This window comes from Mytilus galloprovincialis, chromosome 3 (assembly GCF_965363235.1).
Source record: "Mytilus galloprovincialis chromosome 3, xbMytGall1.hap1.1, whole genome shotgun sequence".
Classification (NCBI taxonomy): domain Eukaryota; kingdom Metazoa; phylum Mollusca; class Bivalvia; order Mytilida; family Mytilidae; genus Mytilus; species Mytilus galloprovincialis.
The window spans coordinates 85,714,133-85,734,006 of NC_134840.1; the positions used below are offsets into that span (position 1 = coordinate 85,714,133).

Below are 19,874 nucleotides of genomic sequence, written 5' to 3' on the forward strand. Positions count from 1 at the left end.
TTTACTAACTATCTCACTTCGATCAAAATTCTTGATCAATCTTATTGAAGACTTATCCACCTCATATACTACACTTTCGATCAAATACATACATACAATGGATTTTATTTATCAATGAAGCGTTTTTTTTTGTTTGTTTTTGTTTTTTTTTTTTTTTTTTTTTTATCTTAAACAAGATTTTGGTTAATTTCTTGCCATCTTAAAAATAGTTGCTAAAAAATAAATGATACTATTTCCTTTAACAAAGAGGTAAATAGTTAAGTCCCTTTCTAGTTATACAACATATTAAAGCTTATAGACTAAAATATACAATTTATAAAACCTTTTTTTAACATTGACTGTTAGCTATGTTTATGAGAAAAATCTTGACGAAAGCAGGAAATGCAGGTTTTCAATAAGGAGCCGCTCAGGCCTTTGTTGTTTGTGTCACTGATTTGGGTTCTTGTTCTGTTGTGTTCTGTCTCTTCTTAATAATAATAAAGACAATTCCATTTAGAACACCACCAAGATTAGAGAAGGTTGTGACTGCCTGAAATAACAACTGTGGGACATCTTCGACCAATTGCCATGCTCCATATATTGCCATGGCCCACCATTGAATGAAGAAAGCCGTTACGAACAGCGACATGGTTTTCGCCGCTTTGTGTGCCCCTTTAACAGACGCTGCATTTTCGCCGACTGTATCTTTTAGACGTTTACCTTCTTGATGAATACGAAAATAAGTCAGCCCGTAGAACACACTGTTGAGGAACAGTACTGCCAGCAATGGAACAGTGGTAAAGAACACACCCATTTGTTTTCCATTCACACCATCAAAATAGCAGCTAGATAAAAGATAAATAAAAAAAAAACATAATGTGAATATAGAATAATTATATCTTATCTATAAACATGATAGTATGACGCTTTTTAAAGCACAGTGCATAGTTTTGTGTGTTGATATCGTCTATGAGGTCAAACGCGTAACAATTAGAGATCATACATGAGCTTAAACTTGAATATATTATATGATGTAGTGATACAGCAACAAGTTTTCAGAAGAAATCATGAGGTCAATATACATTCTTTCTGTATCATTTGGTCTCCAGTGGAGCGTTGTGTCATTTGCAATAATACCACATAATCTTTTTTAGATTTTACATTAGACCTATTTTTATTCAATATGACAATTCTAAATCAATTTTATCAAATCTGTGATTTCGCTTTACTTAAATCAGCAACAATTAAGTGAATAAAGGTAAATCTGACTTTTTATAGTAAGATTCATTGTTAATCATTCCTAGTCTAAAACAAATAACTTACAGTAAAAAAAACCAAAAAAAAAAAACCATAACTGATGTAATTCATAATTTTTTTATTATTAAGATCAACCTTCAGGTAGATAAGATATTCTTTGAAGTATGTGTGTTGTGTTATATACTAGGTATTTAACCTCTATAAATGTATCATTTTCAATTCAAGGAGTCATGCTAATTACCTCAGGACCAACATTGTCATGTTCCGTGCTATAATTTGAAAACTTTCATTCAAAACCGAGACGTATTATTCGTTTTAACCCTTCAATGTAAGTTGTAAAATTATGTTTGCTTACAATAACAAAAGACCGAATTAAAAACCTTAACCATCAGAAAATGTTGAAGAAATTTCTTTTGCGTCATCAATACAATTTTTTGTTAATTGCCAAATACATAATTTTCAAATGATGCATAGATGCGAAGACAAGATTTAAATGTATTTGTAAGTGTCACACACCTCATCTTTCGTCATACAATCAAACATGTAAATCTTTATCTTATAAACAACTTCCGATTTTAGTTTACATTTTTTTTAAATATCTTTTTGGTCTTGTTTTAAGTTTAACTACTGTAGAGTATTACTCTTTAAATGTGAAAAGATATTAGTTTACTCATTTTAAAGTTTTGTAACTTTTCTCAACCAATTCCATTTCTAAATTAGTATGAATGAGTATAAATTTCGCAAGATTCGAAGAAATAAAACGAAAATGTAAAAATTGCAAAAACATGTAACCGAAGTATCTTAAGCTTAATTGCCTTACCAAAGATACTAAAACTTTAAATTAAACTATACTTATAATTTGAAAAAAAATCCTGAAAAGTTTGTTAAACTTTATTATCAAGTCTTTCTTTTTTTTTTTTTTTTTTTTATGTAAGCATATCTTTCTAATTAAAATTTTTATAGTTAAAACCTGGATTATACGTTATGTATTATTTATTTTGTATTTAGCTACTTTATTAGCATATACATATTAGGTATATCAATCTATGTTATAAATTCTAACTGAAGTTAAACTTACAAAGAGCCATTTGGTCCCATCTGGTCAAGAGCTATCCCGATAATTCCTCCAATTGCAGGAGCTACAAATATGTAGGTTAAAAGTCTCCAGTCATTTTTCCCAAAATTAATCTGTTTGCGGAAAAAGATCAACATAAAGGCGTTGATGGCTACGATGTTGACCATTAAAGTTTGTGCTGTTATAAACACGGCAAGCATGAACCCGTAAAAAATACAGATACCTTTCGGATGCGGGTGGTCCTTTGTGATAGCAATATGCATGTGATCCATCGTGTGGGCAACGTTAAACAGACAGTCGCAAATCGCCATATATACTACGAATCGTTCGCTTCTTGACCATGAGAAAAATGTTTTGAAGCTTTTTTTCTTGAATGATACTACTATTACACAAATAGCTGATATAAAACTCAAAAATATACATGTTAATGCTGGGACATGTATAATATAAAACTGTCCATTGTCCAAACCGGCCAGATCCAAACTGTATCCATCTTTACCCATTGTGTATCTTAAGAAAGAAGAAATATAACTGTGCAACAGAATCTAAAACAATATGTAGGACATTATCTAGGTTTCCATGCCGACATATATACAGACAAATATTTGCCAATCAATGTAAACCTTCATGCCAACGGAAGCTGTAGCTAAAGCAAATTGTTTTTCCGTTAAATGTATATTGAAGTAATCTTGAAACTGGTACCAAAGTTAGGAGTCTAAATATTAGTTTTAATTTTGATAAGCAGCACTACGCGTGATTCTAAACTTTTTCATATCAAACGCTCTTTATGCAAATATTTGGAAGTCGAAATACATTCTAAAATGTAAATAGTCAAGGGGAATGGATGCCAAAATAGTAGAGTTAAAACTATCAATGAAATGATAAGAAATTTGTTCGTGTAATGTAATCTTATATATTTAAACTTTTGATTACAGTATAAGTATTTACTAAATCTATAAAAGATAACCATCTGTTTCTCAATGATGTCATACAAAAAACGTAGTTTCCCTGTTTCACAGTTCCTCATGGAGATGTATGCAAATCATCTTTCTTTTAAATGGTTAAATACATTTTGTATTATAACAAGCATCTTGTACAATATTTTTTTTTAAATCATAAGAGATTCGACATTCTGATTTTTCAGTGAATGATATTGCTGTGTTTTCAGCTGATTTGTTTTCGTCCTTGTTTGAACATTCAGTTTTCTGTTTAGAGTTTGTGTTTTGTTTTGTCTTTTCCTCTTTGTCTCTTTTGATCATAGTATTGTCTGATTTTCTTTGGAATTATAGAGTTTACATAATAGCATTACTTTAAGGAACTGCGCATGACAAAGTCTTAATCTGAATTTTATGGTTAATGAAGACATCGCTTTTTTGCAATTGGTATTGTTTAAAATTTTATTTCGAGTGTTTTCTGAATGCATTTCTCTCTTCTTTTTCATCTTTGTTTAAATTATAGACTTTACAAAATAGCATTACTTTCAGGAACTGTGCATGCCTCTTGTGAAAAGCAGTCTCAATCTGAATTTTCTGGAGAATATGGTTAATGAAGACATCGCGTTTTTTGCAATTCTTATTGTTTCAAGTTTTATTTTGAGTGACGAAAACTGTTCTTTCAATTATTTTGTAACCATGCCTTGGTTTGTACTTAAATGAATGAACAATAACTGATGAGCTGCTGCTCAGCAATTATACCTGTATACTGAATTCATTTTCAATTTTGTATTTAAAACAAATTATAACAAAAATTGACTGCCACGAAAAAGCACAATAGTGCTGATAGTAGTGTAAAATATCAATCAATCAAACAATTAATAAAAATTATGAAAATTTATTGTCAATGAGTAAGATAATAAAAAGTATGATTGTTTTATTGCATATATGTTTTATTAGATCAATGTTGACGTCATTGACTTACCGTTTCTGATAAATATAACTTACTTGCCTATGTTAAAGCAAGGCCATTTTGTTCCTCCTTATGGTGTTATTTTAACTAAATAGTTTATCTTTGACACATATTATTTTTAGACATATCCACTTTCCAGTTTTTTTTTCCATACCGAATCATTGTAAAAATGACAAATGAGGATTATATTTTTGAAAGAGGTACATGTAATACCATTGGTGGTGTATGTTTATAAAATTATAGTGACTTTGCACGGTGAACGACTAGAAATAAAGTCGATAATGAATGTCCACGCATTCGTAAATCGTGGCATGTTACACAAACGCATGTTGGGACTTTTTCGCGGCGGCAAGTTTTTATTGATGGAGGAATAAAGACAACAGTAGTATACCGCTGTTCGAAATTCTTAAATCGATTGAGAAAAAACAAATCCGGGTTACAAACTAAAACTGAGGGAAACATATGACATTTAAGAGAACTACGACACAACAGAAAAACAACACTAAAATGTAACACACACAAGCCGGGGTGCCCGGAGGAAATCACAGATCTTCGATAGGGAAACTGACAACCATAGTCAATTAAAATTGGATAACCACACGAGCGGGGTTCGATCTCATAACCTCAGTGTAGACTGGCTAGTGATTACAATTGTAACTACTTAGATAACTCGGTCACCGAGGACCCCTGTATAATGAGGAATCTTAACTATTATAACATTTTTATTTTTATACATTTGTTTCAGTAAGACCACTTAATTGTATTTAATTTGATGTACAGAAAGATAAGAAAGGCCGTCGAATCGTTGAATTTCCTGAAGTCCTTTGTTTGCTTGCCGAGTTTATTAGCCTCGATCCTTGAAATTGAAGAAATAAGGTCACAAAACAAAACTAAGATTAAAGCACGGGAGGTCATCTGATCGTTTTATTTTACAATATATCCTTGTAGAAAATCGATTTCATGAAAGTTTAAAAACAATTCATCTGTAAAACCGAAGAGTGAAAAAATACCAGATTAAACTTGTCGTTATTCTGCTAGTGATAATCAATTATATCGATAAGGCATTTAGGCTATCCATAAAAACGTATAATGTAGATCAACATTAGACGAACTACTTTAAATGTTTTTTACTGACCCAACATCGTATTTGCTTACACGTTTAAAATTATCATATCAAAATTCAACAACTCAAATGCTACCATACGCTTAAAATAATTCTTAGGAAAGTCATAATTTACCAAAAATAAATATGTATTGTTTTATTCATACACTGACTGCCGTACTCTGACTTCTTGATGTGTTTCTAAAATTAAATTTGGAATGATACATGCCTGTTTTATCCAAAGTGGAATACACGTGACGGTAAAACTAAGAATAATTTGAAATATTGCGATTTATTAGCAGGTTAAGGTGCTTGCTTTTTGTTCTTGCAAGCATTCTTTAAAACTGTATGATTTCAAATTATAATTGTGTTTTTGTTACCGTTTAGCAGTAAATTATTATTATAGTGTTAATGTTATTCCTGTACTTGTTTAGAGTGTATGCTAGTATTGATCTAAAGTGCTCTTGAAAGATTTCTTGTTCAACTGGTGACACCGTCGTCTTGCGCATGATATGAACAAAATGAAAGATCTAAAAGTAAATAAATTAACCCTTCTATATTGCCATGTGCCTGTCAGACACCTAGTCAGGTATTGTGATATGACATATCTTAATGTTTGTAAAAATATAAAAATAAGAAGATGCTGCATGATTGCCTTTATGACCTGTGCCATACAGAGATCAAATGATTCACATGGAATATGGCGTATTCTTGCTGATGTTTCATCTCATATGTCTTGTAGTGAAGCTGTCTATTGGGGTTTACCAAACATTCCATTTTATTTAAAATAGAAGCAGTGCTATATTTATGCGAAATGCAAACATAATATATGAAAAATGTTTTTTTTTTTTTTTTTGTGAAACTATTTTAAGATAAACTGCAAAAAAAAAAACCAACACAATGTATATTTTATTTTTATAATTTATATTTTATTTTACTCTTAATTAAATTTAAGATCAGTATTAGAAGTATTATATGCCATAGTGACATATAAGCTTTGTCGATTTGATTAATATTTTAGCTTACATTAAAAGTCGGACTAACGTTCTTTTTAGTAATTTAATACAGTGTAGATGCCAACGGAAGCTAACAAACTGAAGACCTAGTTTATTAAATCCTAAATTCAGATTTATTTTATAAATTCAATTTCAATTACACGCAATATCTGCATGTGATTTGTGCCAACTAGTTTGTGTTGAAATATAGGCTAATTTATATTTTCAAGAACGTGGGAAAGTCAATTAAAAAATATTTTTTTTTATTTTGAAACGATTGATGTATTTACAATATTTATAAAGTGAATACATCAATCGAATCAACAATTAAAAACAAACATCTAAGACTGTACTATACTTCGCACATAGGAAGCGGAAGTGATTTAAGATTTGAGGTGGGATTAATAAAACAAAAAATAGAAAGAAAGCCAATACCCCAAAATAAGCACGGAAAAGTCTAAAATTAATTTGTTCGAGATCAGAAACAGGAACGTTTCGTTTTTCTTTATGAGGTAATGTTTTTAGTTAAATGATCGATTGTAGCATAAATTAGAAACACTCTTTTTTTACAGACAGACTCTACCGGTAATGACAATGAATGTTGATATGATTAATGAATCCAGTCTTCTATGAAACATATGATCATATTCCTTGAAACACAAGATTTCATTTCATTGTTGTTAACTAAACGGTCAGTGGCAAACATTGGATGCATATTCAAGAAGAAATGTGTTTTAGATCTAAACTCATTTTAAGAAAGGAAAAAATAATTTTGGGGGTTCAATTAAATAAAAGACCCTTAATTAATGGTGAATTATAATGAAGATCCGCAGGAAGACATGCTATAATACCCGGAAACAGTGACTCCGCTCCGACCAGTGATTGGTCTTAAGGTATAATACCACCATTGAGTTTCCCCTATTAGTCTTTGTTAAATTTGCACTTTTTAAAAAATTGTGCAGAATTTATCTTTGTTTCAAATAAAGAAATACTTGGCATGAGTAAAGAAAAAAATTCACATAACATTTCATTGCGTATAAGAAAATAACCACCACTGGAAGTTAACCGATCAAAGGTCAAGGTACGATAAGGCCTGTTTTTGGTCCCCTATTTTCTCATTTTTCAAATTCTGTTTTGTAAAGCTACTATTCCCTGAGGTTTGAAGTTGGTTTGAATGAATTTCAAAACCACTAATTTTAGCAACTGGGTGAGGTTGGGGCGGGGGTGGGGGTTACACTTGCTATAATTATTCGAATATTGTAATTATTATTCACTTTACAGGTGTCCCGTAAAACAACACAACTTTTTAGTTTTTAAGTGCCTGCGCCAACGTGACTCAGGAATTATTTTATTCCAATGTCATGAGAACTGTTTTTGTTGTCTAAATCGCCATAATTTTATCCGGGTCACGTAGGCACACGCTATTAAATTTTACGAAACAATGACCAAAAATCGTAATTTTTCATTATTTGGCGTTTTTGATGACATTTTAACCTCTGATCTCCCCCATTTTCTGCAATAAATGGTTTTGAAGTTCACCCAAACAAACTTCAAACATTAGGAAATATTTTACCTGTGTAAAAGCTTTCGTAACCCTAAATAAAAAAAATAATGGTCCTTTGAAATACCCAATATATATGTTTATGACCCATAAATATTTTACTGCAATAAAATGTAGGATTAATTAACTACAACTGTCAAATTCAAGGGAATATTTTCTTCGAGCTATTTTTGTATACATCAGGATGTGACGTACAATGATTTGGTGGTATTACACCTCTACAATAAATGATGTGTGCTTGATGATATCACAGCAAAATAAATATTCAAATCTTAGATTTGACCTCGTTAGGGGTCGAACCCACAACCTTTCGTACACTATACCATCAGACCACAGAGGTGAATCCGTGGAGACTGAAGAAATACAAGTTAGTGTGTAAGAAATGATAAATCAATGCACCGCTGAATTGATATGTTCGTTTATAACATTTAGAAAATTTATAGAATAATGTATACAATACTTAAAATTTTAGAATTATATGTATGGATTACTGTTCTTGCGATGGATAGTATTTTAGCTTTTTAATATTAATTATTTTTGGAAAGGAAAACAGTTGTGATAAAAATAATGTTTAACTGAATGAAAAGGGATATCGAAATTGAAACATTTAAAAAATTATTTGTCTGCAAACATTTTTTTTAGATAAATTGATTGAACAAATACTAAAAATTTAAAACATATTTACCACGATAAATCTAGTACGTGAGTCTTAATATAGGCGAGAAATAATTTCTTACTAACGCAATGATAAGAATGAACTAGGGGCTTTGATATGAAATGCAGCTATATGAAATTAAAATAATAATAATAAAAAAAAAAATAGGATAAAATCATGAGTGTAAAGCTAGTAAACTTAAATTTATCGCAACATTTAGGAAAACTTGGGTATTGATGGTTGGCATGGTCTGTTGTTATGTTCAACATTGCATATCTTCCTCAGTCATAATAACCTTCCATCATTACCGAACCGAACAAAGAAATAACATGACGGGTGCAGGAAATGCTTACCCTTCCGGAGCACCTGATTTCACTCCCGGATTTTAGTGGAGCTCGTGTTTGTTCTTATTTATTATTTATAGCTGTTGATGTAAATATCTTTTGGTTTTTTCGCTAAAAGATATTAGAAGATGTGGTATGAGTCCCAATGAGATAAACGCTAAAAGATCTATTTTATAACTGTACCCAAAGCCTAATGCAATGTTTGGCATTCATTGCATTGCTTTTTTAAACCTTTGTAACGTAAATTATCTTCCAACGTTTTCATTGACTTTTATTTCAAAAAATATAACAGGTTAAATCAAAACCTGAAAAAATCTGCAATGAAATGTGGAGATTTTTTTCTATTGAAGCAAATATGATACGAATATCTACTCGTAGTTATAAGTTAGAATATTGTTTAGAAGAGCTAGCAATTTTCCCTGGAGTTCGGCATTTTTGTTATTTTACTTTTTCAATTAGATTGGACGGGGAAAACATCTTTATTTAATTTGTATATTTATAATCATGATCGATCTAAAACATATATGATTGACAGTTCAGAAAAGTATAAACGATTGACATCATATTGAGAACATACAAGAGAGCTATAATGTTGAAAGGGAAACAATTCAAATGATTTCACGATCACCTATTGATGAATTATTTTCAGTGAAAACATTAGTTTGTGTTAAGTGTCAAGTTTAAATTTAGTTTTAACATACAGAACGAAAGGGTTGGAAAAATGGGTCGAAAGATACTAGAGGGACAGTCAAACTCATAGATCGAAAATAAACTGACAACGTCATGGCAAAAAAAAAAAAAAACAAAAAAAAAAAAACAAACAAACAAACAGCAAAATAATAGTACACAAGACTTAACCTTGAAAACTTAAGACTAATTGGAATATGACAAGGTAATGTTCAGAACCAACAATTCGAGGGGGGAAGATGACATAACCGATTACAATCTTGTTATTAAGCACATGAAGAGAAGCAGCGAAACTTAAGATATGTTCATTCAAGCAGTTAATGTACCCATAGAACGCACACATGAAAATATTTTGAAATAAAAGAAATACATATCAATCTTATTTGTTAAACATGCCTTAAGAAAACCGTAGTCTGTCCTTTTTAGTGTTGTGTAGTGCAAATAAAATCACCGGTACATAATAATTATTACTTTTACTTCGAATCACAACATCCACACTATAATGGAAAAAGAAGGACGAAAGATACCAAAAGGACAGTCAAACTCATAAATCAAAAATAAACTGACAACGCCATGGCTAAAAATGAAAAGGACAAACAGACAAACAATAGTACACATGACACAGCATAGAAAACTAAAGAATAAACAACACGAACCCCACCAAAACCTAGGGGTGATCTCAGGTGCTCCGGAAGGGCAAGCAGATCCTACTCCACATGTGGCACCCGTCGTGAACATGCAAATGAAGTAATAAGTAATTAATGATAAAAAGCATGATATCGCAACAATTAAAAGAACATCCAATTATAATTTTTCCAGTCGGCAGATGGACACAGACTTGCTTTAAATATTAATCCATGAATATAATTAATTCATTAGTTTGGTCAGTTATTGAATATGGTGCTGCCCATATGGGGTACAAAGGATTTATCGTGTATTAATAGTGTGAAGAATAGAGCCATGCGCTTTTTTATGGGTGTCGGAAAATACACACCAAATATGTCATTATATGGTGATATGGGATGGATTTTAGTATTTAGCAATGGTCTTGTGTATTTAGAAACTGGTCACGATTAACAAAAATGTATGATGAGAGTTTGAATATGGAGTAATTCCTACCGAGAAAGGTAGAATAAAAAATTGGCAATTTAGAATAAATGCCAAATTTATTAGTCTTGGTATGAATAATTTATGTAATACTAATTATATTCTAAGTAAGAATACTATAAAAGTTATCGAAAATGTATTAGAATCATATTCAAAACAGTGTGGCTGTGGCCATTGATTGACGACCTAAATTATCCCATTGACTGGAACAGATTATGTGAACGTGTGTCTGTAACGACCACTGTTCACTATGTACTTGTTAAAGACACTTAAACTGTGGGGTCACCAAAGGTTCTCAACACCTAAATAAAGTAATTCGAAAAATTAATCAGAAATAACACGATGTTTTGAATTATATCAATGATATGAATCAAAACATAAAGGTTCCTCCTGATTAGTTTTTCGATTTATTTTATTATTAAAGGCGTTAAGAACCTTTGGTGACCCCACAGTTTAAATTTTATAATAAGTAAGTAGTGAGCAGTGGTCGCTACAGACAAACGTTCACATAATCTGTCCCAGTCAATGGGATAATTTAGGTCGTCAATCAATGGCTACAGCCACACTGTTTTGAATATGATTCTATTTGAAAATTTTAAGCAGAAGTGGTTAATAAAATTAATGTCTAATGATACAAGTAAATGACTAACTTACAGATAATTGAAATGTGTATATAGTGCTGAGATTTTTTTGCTTAAAAAATATGCCTGGTAAATACAGTAGTGCTATGTCTAAATTTTGGTATTGTGTTGCACCTATTAGAATAGAAACAGGAAGATAGGAGAATATATGTTTAGAAAAATGGTTGTGTTTTTAATTGTTATGCTATTGAAAATGAAAAAAAAAAATATTTTATTGCAATGTCCAATATATGCAGATTTACGCGATAGCTTTTTAAATCGTGCTAGTCACTTTGAGAATAGTTTTATTAGTATGCTTGATGATGAAAAACTTATATTTGTGTTTAATATTGATGATATGCAATTTTGTACTGCCAAAATCTACCATGATATATTATTAAAAAGAAGAAGTGTGTAATGATTGTATATACATTACTTTTACATGTTTTATGTCAATATGTTTTAATCAGGCTCTCATTGCTCTTTTTTTGAGTGTTTTATGTATAAGCTGAAATTAACCTTTTATATAGGTCGATGTAACACATAGGTTTAATACGTGTATACATATGTATTTTTTTATGTATATGTATTTTCAGTCTGTCGTAACTCTTTTTAGAGGGGCTTACGTATACGCTGTTGTTTATAAATTTATATGTTTTAGATGTATTTACATAATGTGAGACTTTAATCAAGTATTTGTCTTGTCTATAAAGTTATGATTCCTATTTAATGTATGCACGCTACTTGGTTCTGGGATGCGCTTGTACCATGTAAGTTTTAGGCTAAAAAATATGAAATAAAGATACACGGGGTTAGAGCACCAGAATCTACAAACTTATTTAACAGCTAAAACCAAATTGTCCAACTTTTGCTGACTTCTTTTCAACTAATTTAGGCTTGAAATTTTCAAACTGAAATATACAACGAAAATCTATAATTTAAATCATATTAAACCGGACACATTACTTCTAAACGGTTGTTAGTGACACTATACTAGCATCGGTAATAAACCAGGGATTGTTAACGGGTTACACAGATTTTGTACAATGCATTTGAAGTATTTTTTAAGGTGAGTTGTCCACAAACTTCAGGCAATTCGAAATAGATTTATGCATTTTGAACATAAAAAATATCAAAAACAGAGTTTCAATGTACAACCGGTTGTTATTGTCACGATTTGGTCGTATCGTTTTTTTTTATTCATTTATTTGTTTACAGGAAATAAAATTATCAAAGACAAAATAAAACGTATATATTTGTCATATGAATGTTAGACCTACTTGAAGTTGTGACAATTCAACCACAGATAGTATCGATATTTACAAGGATGTAAACTAATCAAAGGATGAGAGTTTAAGCTTCCCTTTGCCGGATATTTGTTTTTTTTTGCGACTTTAATATTCATTTGAAGTGTGAAAGGACCAGTTTAGTTAAAAAAATGTCCAACATGACGACCCTTTTCGCTGTGAATTCTACAACAACTTCTGTTAGAGGGGTTAAAACATTAGTTGATGGTTATGATATACCCGTGTACGGAATAAAAGAGGGAACATTTTATAACATTCACGTGCCAGCGCTGATATGTATTTGCCTTAGTTTTATATGCGCATTAACAATTATAGGATATTCTTTCTATCATCAACATTTTTCAACTTTTTTCCAGTGGACAAAAAGCGAGAGATTTGTAGTATACATGGCACTATGTGACGCCCTTTTTAACGCTGCACATTTTACCGACCATATGCACATTGCTGTTACAAAAACACTACCAAGACCAAAATCGCTTTGTGCATTTTATGGATTTATGCTGGCTGAGTTCATAACAGCACAAAATTTGATGGTGAATATTGTCGCCATTAATGTATTCATTTTAGTATTCTATCGTAAACACTTAAATTTCGGAAAATGCGACTACCGACTCTTGCTCTACATATTCGGCGCTCCAGCTTTAGGTGGACTCATCGCAGGTTCCCTTGGACAACTTGGACCAAATGGATCATTGTATGTATATTACCATATCAGTCACGAATATGCTTTTGTTGTGTTTGAATCGCTTTTATGAAGAAAAAAAAAACATAGAAAATATTTGATTTCTGTTTTAATAAGAATAACTTTAAAAATTATACCACATTTCTATTCTTTTAAGAACATGATTAATATCAATGAATTACAATGAATTACATTTATACGTTTCCATTCGATGAACAGAAAATGGGATACCAAAACTGGTTAATTGTTGTACGCAAAACAATAAAACGGTTGATTCGCGTACTTTGCGATCAGATAAAAAGTGTTCTGTTTGTAATGTTACAATACTGATACCAATTTATTAATTGATCTGGAATCAGGAATGTTACTGTTCGCATTCCGTAGATTGACCTACACTATTTAATGAGTTCGTTTGTTAAAATATATATTGAAAATTTCTGACATTTTTTTTCTTTTTAGCTGTTATTTTGATGGAATTAAAGGAAAATGGACGGGTGTTTTCTTCACAACAGTACCTCTTTTGCTGGTTGTTGTCATAAACACGATTCTTTACATTTTAAGTTGGTTAAGGATCTACAAAGAAGCCAAAGAAATTAAAGATTCACTCGGAAAGTCCTCTAGAGTTTTAAGAGCTTCACATAAAGCTGCGAAAACAATGTCATTATTTGTCGCAGCATTCTTCGTTCAATGGTGGGCAATGGCGTTATATGGTATTTGGCAGTTGGTTGCTGATGTTCCATTTCTTTTATTTAATTTTGTGACAACATTTTCCAACGTAGGTGGTATTTTGAATGGAATAGTGTTTATCATCATAATGCGCAGAAAACGCGAGAAGGCAGAATCAAGTACTAAAGCCTCCGACGACAAGGTGGGATCTGGACATACTGCATCTACACCTATCCACTCAACCGTACATTCCAACAGTCATTTTGCAAATGTTGTTTAAAGAATTAACGACACGAAATATATTTTACTTTTGTTTGATACTATTATTCCAATATACTGGAATTTGTTTTGTCATGTGAAATATGAATGCTTATAATTCTAACATTAATATTTTAACTTTGATTTAAGGTGTGCACATTTACCTGTGTCTGATATGAAAGACATATTACATTTTGAACATGTAACGATATCTTATACAAAGGCGTATACATATACGCACGAAAATTGAAGAAATTAGTATTGGAACATTTCAAATGCACGAATTGAGAATGATCAATTGTGTATCATCACGTACCCTCGGCCTGGTTCTCTGTTCATTGTCTAAGAAAAACCACTTTACTGCTTAAATACCAACATGTGGGTTCCCATGTAGCTATACGCTGGTATTTGTACAGTAATGGTGTTTTTCTTAGACAATGAACAGAGATCCAAGCCAATGGTATCTTTATCCGGTGGTTATGATACACAGTGTTTATATCCTTTCAAGAATGTACCCCAGTCGAGTTGCCCTTATGTATATGTCAGCTCATGTCGAATTCAAAACTCAGTTTACAAGAGCTTTCAATAGTATAAATTCAAAGAAGGATTGATAAATCCATGGAAAATCATAAAAAAGAATAAAAACAAACCGCAAGTTAAATATAGGTTTCCCTTCAAGGTCAAATTCGTCACTAGGATTTTCATAAAAAAGAGTTGATTGCATTTCATGTATATAAGCACTTATCCTCTATCAAGGATATCAAAATGCGTTATAAAATTATGTTTAATACAGTCACTGACTTATAAAGCTATAAACCACAATAACCGATGACATTGGCATACAGTTCACACTTCCGCGAGTTGGTCACGAATATAAATAAAGGCAACAGTAGTATACCGATATTCAAAACTCGTAAATCTATGGACAAAAAACAAAATCGGGGTAACAAACCAAAACTGAGGGAAACGCATTAAATATAAGAGGAGAACAACGACGCAACATTAAAATGTAACAACATTAAAATGTAACACACACAGAAAAACGGACTAAGCATTAGACAAAATCCGATGAGAATAACAAATATAACATCAAAACCAAATACATGAATTTGGAATAGAAAAGTACTGGTACACGTCTCATAGTAATGTGAATTCACACTAAAATATAAGAGAAAACAAACGACACAACGGAAACACAACGTAAAAATGTTACACACACAGAAATGAACTATGATATAACAATGGCCATTTTCCTGACTTGGTACAGGACATTTTTAAAGAAAAAAAATGGTTGGTTGAACCTCGTTTTGTGGCATGCCAAACCTCGCACTTTAATGGCAATGTTAAATATAACATTAAAATGACAACATAATATTACAGGACTACAATACAAATAAATAGGAGAACGCGTTAGGCAAAGAAACACATGAATAATAGATAACAAAAGGCATCAGGTTTAAAATTCAATACGTCAAAAACGCGCCTCGTCGACACAAGACTTACCAGTGACGCTCAGATATAAAAATTCAAAAAAAGTACAAAATTGTACAGCACTGAGGATCAAAAGTTGAAAAAGGTTGTGCCAAATACGACTAGGGTTTTCTGCTTGTGATAAGAACATCCTTATTATTTAGTACAGTTTATGCTATTGGAAACAGTAAATTTTATCAAATGAATATAAAAGATATACTTGATACCACTGAAGTCTTAACTAATTACAAAAAACAAAACCGAATACATAATGCAAAGACCAAAAAATACAGAAAATAGACACACCCGACTTAGTCCAGGCCTATAAACTAGTTTCCCTTCAAAAAATATTAAAAAGATTGTATTATGGTTTTTATTTGTTGATAAAATTGTATATTAATCTATAACATTTATGTCTTATTCTGTAATAAGGCGCAATAACTCACCTTACTGATTAAACAAATAAACTCATCATAGATACCAGGACCAAAATTTTATATTTACGCCAGACGCGCGTTTCGTCTACAAAAGACTCATCAATTTCTAAAAGTTACGGCTAAGGTATATATTTCGAGTTTACGCCAGCAAGTAAGAAGTGAACCGTAAATGAGAGTTTTGGAAAAGTAAAAACCCTGATAACACTTTATTAGTGTAAATAAGTATAAAAAGTAGCAAGGTAAATCTAATATGTTGTGTTATGAAAACTGTAAACTTTGCTATGGCGTTTTCAATTTATTTTCTATTTATTAGTTCAAATATCCCTTTAGTATCGTTTGCGTTATCTTTTGGAAGTCTACAAAAGACAGACATAATCAAGAATTAGACTTTATCAATCAACGGAACTAATGGAAAACAACTGTCATAATCCTGACTTGGAACAGGTATTTCCCAATGAAGATGATTGGTTACACCTGGTTTTTCGCTAGTTAAATCTCCCTCTTGTATGACAATTGTTTGTACAAGTTGTTCCCTTGTATCGACAAAATTATATGAACAACCCTTCAATATATTATATGTTAAGTGGACATCAAAATTGTTTCCGATTGCATTATAATTTGAGCATAGTGTATAGTAAGAAAATACTTATATAACAAAAATTTAAAAAAAAACCTCCACCTCCTGTTAATTCAAAACAAAACTTCCTTTTTCAATTTGATTAGAGACTTTCCTTTTTTAATTTTGCACGGAGCTCAGTATTTTTTTTATTCTACTTTTTTCAAATGGCAAAAAACAAAAGCTCAAACAATTCAAACGAATGGAAAACAATTGACACATTCCTGACTTGGTATACATATTTCCTTATGAAGAAAATGTCGAATTCAAACTTTGTTTTATAGCTAGATAAACCTTTTGTCTTGGTTTTGATATTAGAAAATCTCGACAGAGCCTAACATTTTCCCTACCATTTAAGCCTTATCATACATCATTATTAATTCAGGTTATTATACCGGTACTTAGATTGTCTTTATATTTTTCTTTTCTGTTTAGTCCTTTTTTGGCAATATCCTGTTGGCGTTGTTCGTAATTTTACATCCCACTATTGTGATTTGATGTTATGGTAATTCCTATTTAAAAAAGACAGTATTTTTTACATATAAAATATTCATTCATTCATTCATGTAGCACAGAGGTGACAACCGATCTCCTTTTGAAATGAAATATATAAGTGTTTACACGTCCACTGCGAATATACTGTCAATCATAAGTTCAACTGAAAATCTTTTGGTAGTAGATTATTTCATGGAGATAAATTTACAGAGACATTTTCTGGCAAATGTTCTTTTATGTTCCTTTTGTAGATAAAGTCTAATATTTGATTTTGTCAGATTTTATGGACTTTCTCTTTTTTGGAGCTTGAAATGTTTGTTATAATTTTGTATAACCATTCAATACATTTAAAGGATGATATTTAGATGTGCAAAAAATAAGATCTTATTCTATTATTGTTGAAAAAAAACCTTTTATTTTTCGAATGGATAGCTGTTTTTAAATGATTTTTATCGCTTTTCTGACCAAACATAGAGATAGTTTCCACATTCACGGTTCATTAAAATTTTTCTTAATATATCAAACTATTGCTGTAAATCATATAGAGATAAAGAAAAAGGGAAAAATCATTGTAATAAGCCCTATAAACAACTTTATTCATAATTGTAAAAAAATGTATGTACATCTATAGGTAGTTATACCTCTAATGACACCGTTTAGTAGATATCTTAAAATCATGCACTTGTGATTCAAATTTTCATCTTTGAGTTATTTAAGAATTTTTCTTGAACGCTATCTTGTCCTTTAAATATGGATACATTCCATCAAGTTGGACATTTATATTGACTGTCTAACCCCTTGTTGACATAATTATGATTAATATAGATATTAATAAAGACTTAGTTTTTGATAACGTTAAATTAGGAGAATATTATCTCCACAAAGAACCTTCAACTTTAAAAATTACAATATGAATGAATATACAGATTTCATAAAAAGGATAAACAGTAAATCTTTCATTATTTCCCAATATTTAAGGAATTCTTTACTAAAAGAGAAAGTCATAAACTTTTAATTTATTTCATTTTACAACCGTTAATCCTATTTTTACGTTTTGTTCCACCAAAACTACTTTTCCTTCATTTTTAATAATCCTTTTTAAATCTTTTTACCAAAAAATTGATATGTGCAACGGGTGTTTTTGTAATAAGTTAATAATATTGGAACTGAATATAAAAAAAAAAATATAGATGAAAGAACCTTAGAAATCCTGTTTTTTTCTCTATGTACCATGATTTATTAAGAAGGTGGTAAACTACCGTACGACATAAAAGAGGATGATATCTTGAATTAGCAAGGTTAAAGACGCTATCAAAATTAGACGAGACCAAGCACACAAACATTGTTAACCATCAAAACGTTAACGATGGATACGTGTCAGCAATCAACATCTTACCTTGGAAAATTATTGTTTTTCACTCGTTCACACGTATTATAAAGTTTAATTTTGTTCGTTTTTATCTACTTCACCTTTTTGAATAATAGGAGTGTGGTAGTTTTTTGTTATACATTTTTTAATATAATTATCTTCAGTCTATAAGAAGAATTTCGACAAAACCTAGTTAGCTGGCGATACTCGTTTTTGTTTGTTTTATATTATCTGTATTTGATTTTCAATCGAACAAACGTGTATTAATGCAATCTGAGCTTTTTATTATTTAAAAATGTAAGAGATCGGTGTTTAAAAAGAAAGAATATTAACAACGTGATGACCTTGGCTATGACAGAAAGGAAGGATACGACTGTCATTCATTTGTAGAAAATTCACTATCTTGAAGAATTTCTTGTTGATCTACAAGTTACATTTTCTGCCAAAAATATTTTTTAAGGAAATAAACGTTACTTTACGTTGAAGGAAAAAAACATATTGATAATGTACATAATTTGAACAAGCAAATTCGTCAATAATTTTTCAGAACTGGTTTTGTAAATTCCTAAAAGAGAATCTATTTTTTTCATTTTTAAACGTTTTTGATATTCATGGTATTCAAGGTTTTGTTTATTAACTTTTCACCTTCAAAGCCGTTGTTCATTTTTTTTAACATATCGGTATCCCTTTCCAGTTAGATAATTAATTTGTTGGACTTATAACAGTAATGCAATTACTTTTGTCCAAAACTTGATATTTAAGTCTAGCACTGATGACATAAGGAACGGTATTATTTTTGGGCAATAGGCATAATTGTATCATTTTAACAGTTTTCCAACAAGCACAGTGAGTCAACACACACTGAAAAAGTTATTCAATAATATTCAGGAGTATATGTTATTAGAAGACCATCAGCGCTCAACGACCTGTTGACATACATGAATAAATGTAAATCAAAAAGAAATTCCATTTTTTTTTTCATCCGTTCATAATGATTTCCTATATTGACTTGAGTAAGGTACATTAAAACGCAACCTGATTTCCAGAAATAAGTATGGTTATATCTTTCACGGTACCACAACAATAAAAAAAAAAAACCACATGTTGTCGTTACCATATACGGTATTCGGGAAATTGTACTGTCATAGCAAAACTGCATACGAGTATGTACTTAAATCACGCAGTTATTTACAATTGTATATGACTACGAGGGAAACAAACCTAAGCCTATATACTTATATTTGTTAGGAAGTATTGCATGTACTAAGTATATTAGAATAGTTTATG

General features: G+C 30.8%; 2 protein-coding genes across 2 annotated transcripts; one reads left to right on the forward strand and one right to left on the reverse strand.

Moving 5' to 3' along the window:
- Window positions 1–401: 401 nt before the first annotated feature.
- On the reverse strand, window positions 402–2,814 carry LOC143066614 (uncharacterized). The gene is made up of 2 exons (XM_076239480.1): window positions 2,315–2,814; window positions 402–824 (listed from the first exon to the last, which is right to left on the reverse strand). Exons 1-2 carry the CDS (start codon window positions 2,812–2,814, stop codon window positions 407–409), a joined length of 918 nt encoding a protein of 305 aa, XP_076095595.1. The 3' UTR covers window positions 402–406.
- Window positions 2,815–12,666: 9,852 nt separating this feature from the next.
- LOC143069220 (uncharacterized) lies at window positions 12,667–14,344 on the forward strand. The gene is made up of 2 exons (XM_076243750.1): window positions 12,667–13,288; window positions 13,736–14,344. Exons 1-2 carry the CDS (start codon window positions 12,726–12,728, stop codon window positions 14,220–14,222), a joined length of 1,050 nt encoding a protein of 349 aa, XP_076099865.1. The 5' UTR covers window positions 12,667–12,725; the 3' UTR covers window positions 14,223–14,344.
- The last annotated feature ends 5,530 nt before the right edge of the window (window positions 14,345–19,874 follow it).

Excerpts from the sequence above, each read along its gene's own strand:
- LOC143066614 (XM_076239480.1), bottom strand. The coding sequence starts at position 2,814 with ATGGGTAAAGATGGATACAGTTTGGATCTGGCCGGTTTGGACAATGGA. Across the intron at positions 825-2,314 it reads ATGGGACCAAATGGCTCTTT|CTGCTATTTTGATGGTGTGA; the intron begins GTAAGTTTAACT and ends TCTTTTATCTAG.
- LOC143069220 (XM_076243750.1), top strand. The coding sequence starts at position 12,726 with ATGTCCAACATGACGACCCTTTTCGCTGTGAATTCTACAACAACTTCT. Across the intron at positions 13,289-13,735 it reads CTTGGACCAAATGGATCATT|CTGTTATTTTGATGGAATTA; the intron begins GTATGTATATTA and ends TTTTCTTTTTAG.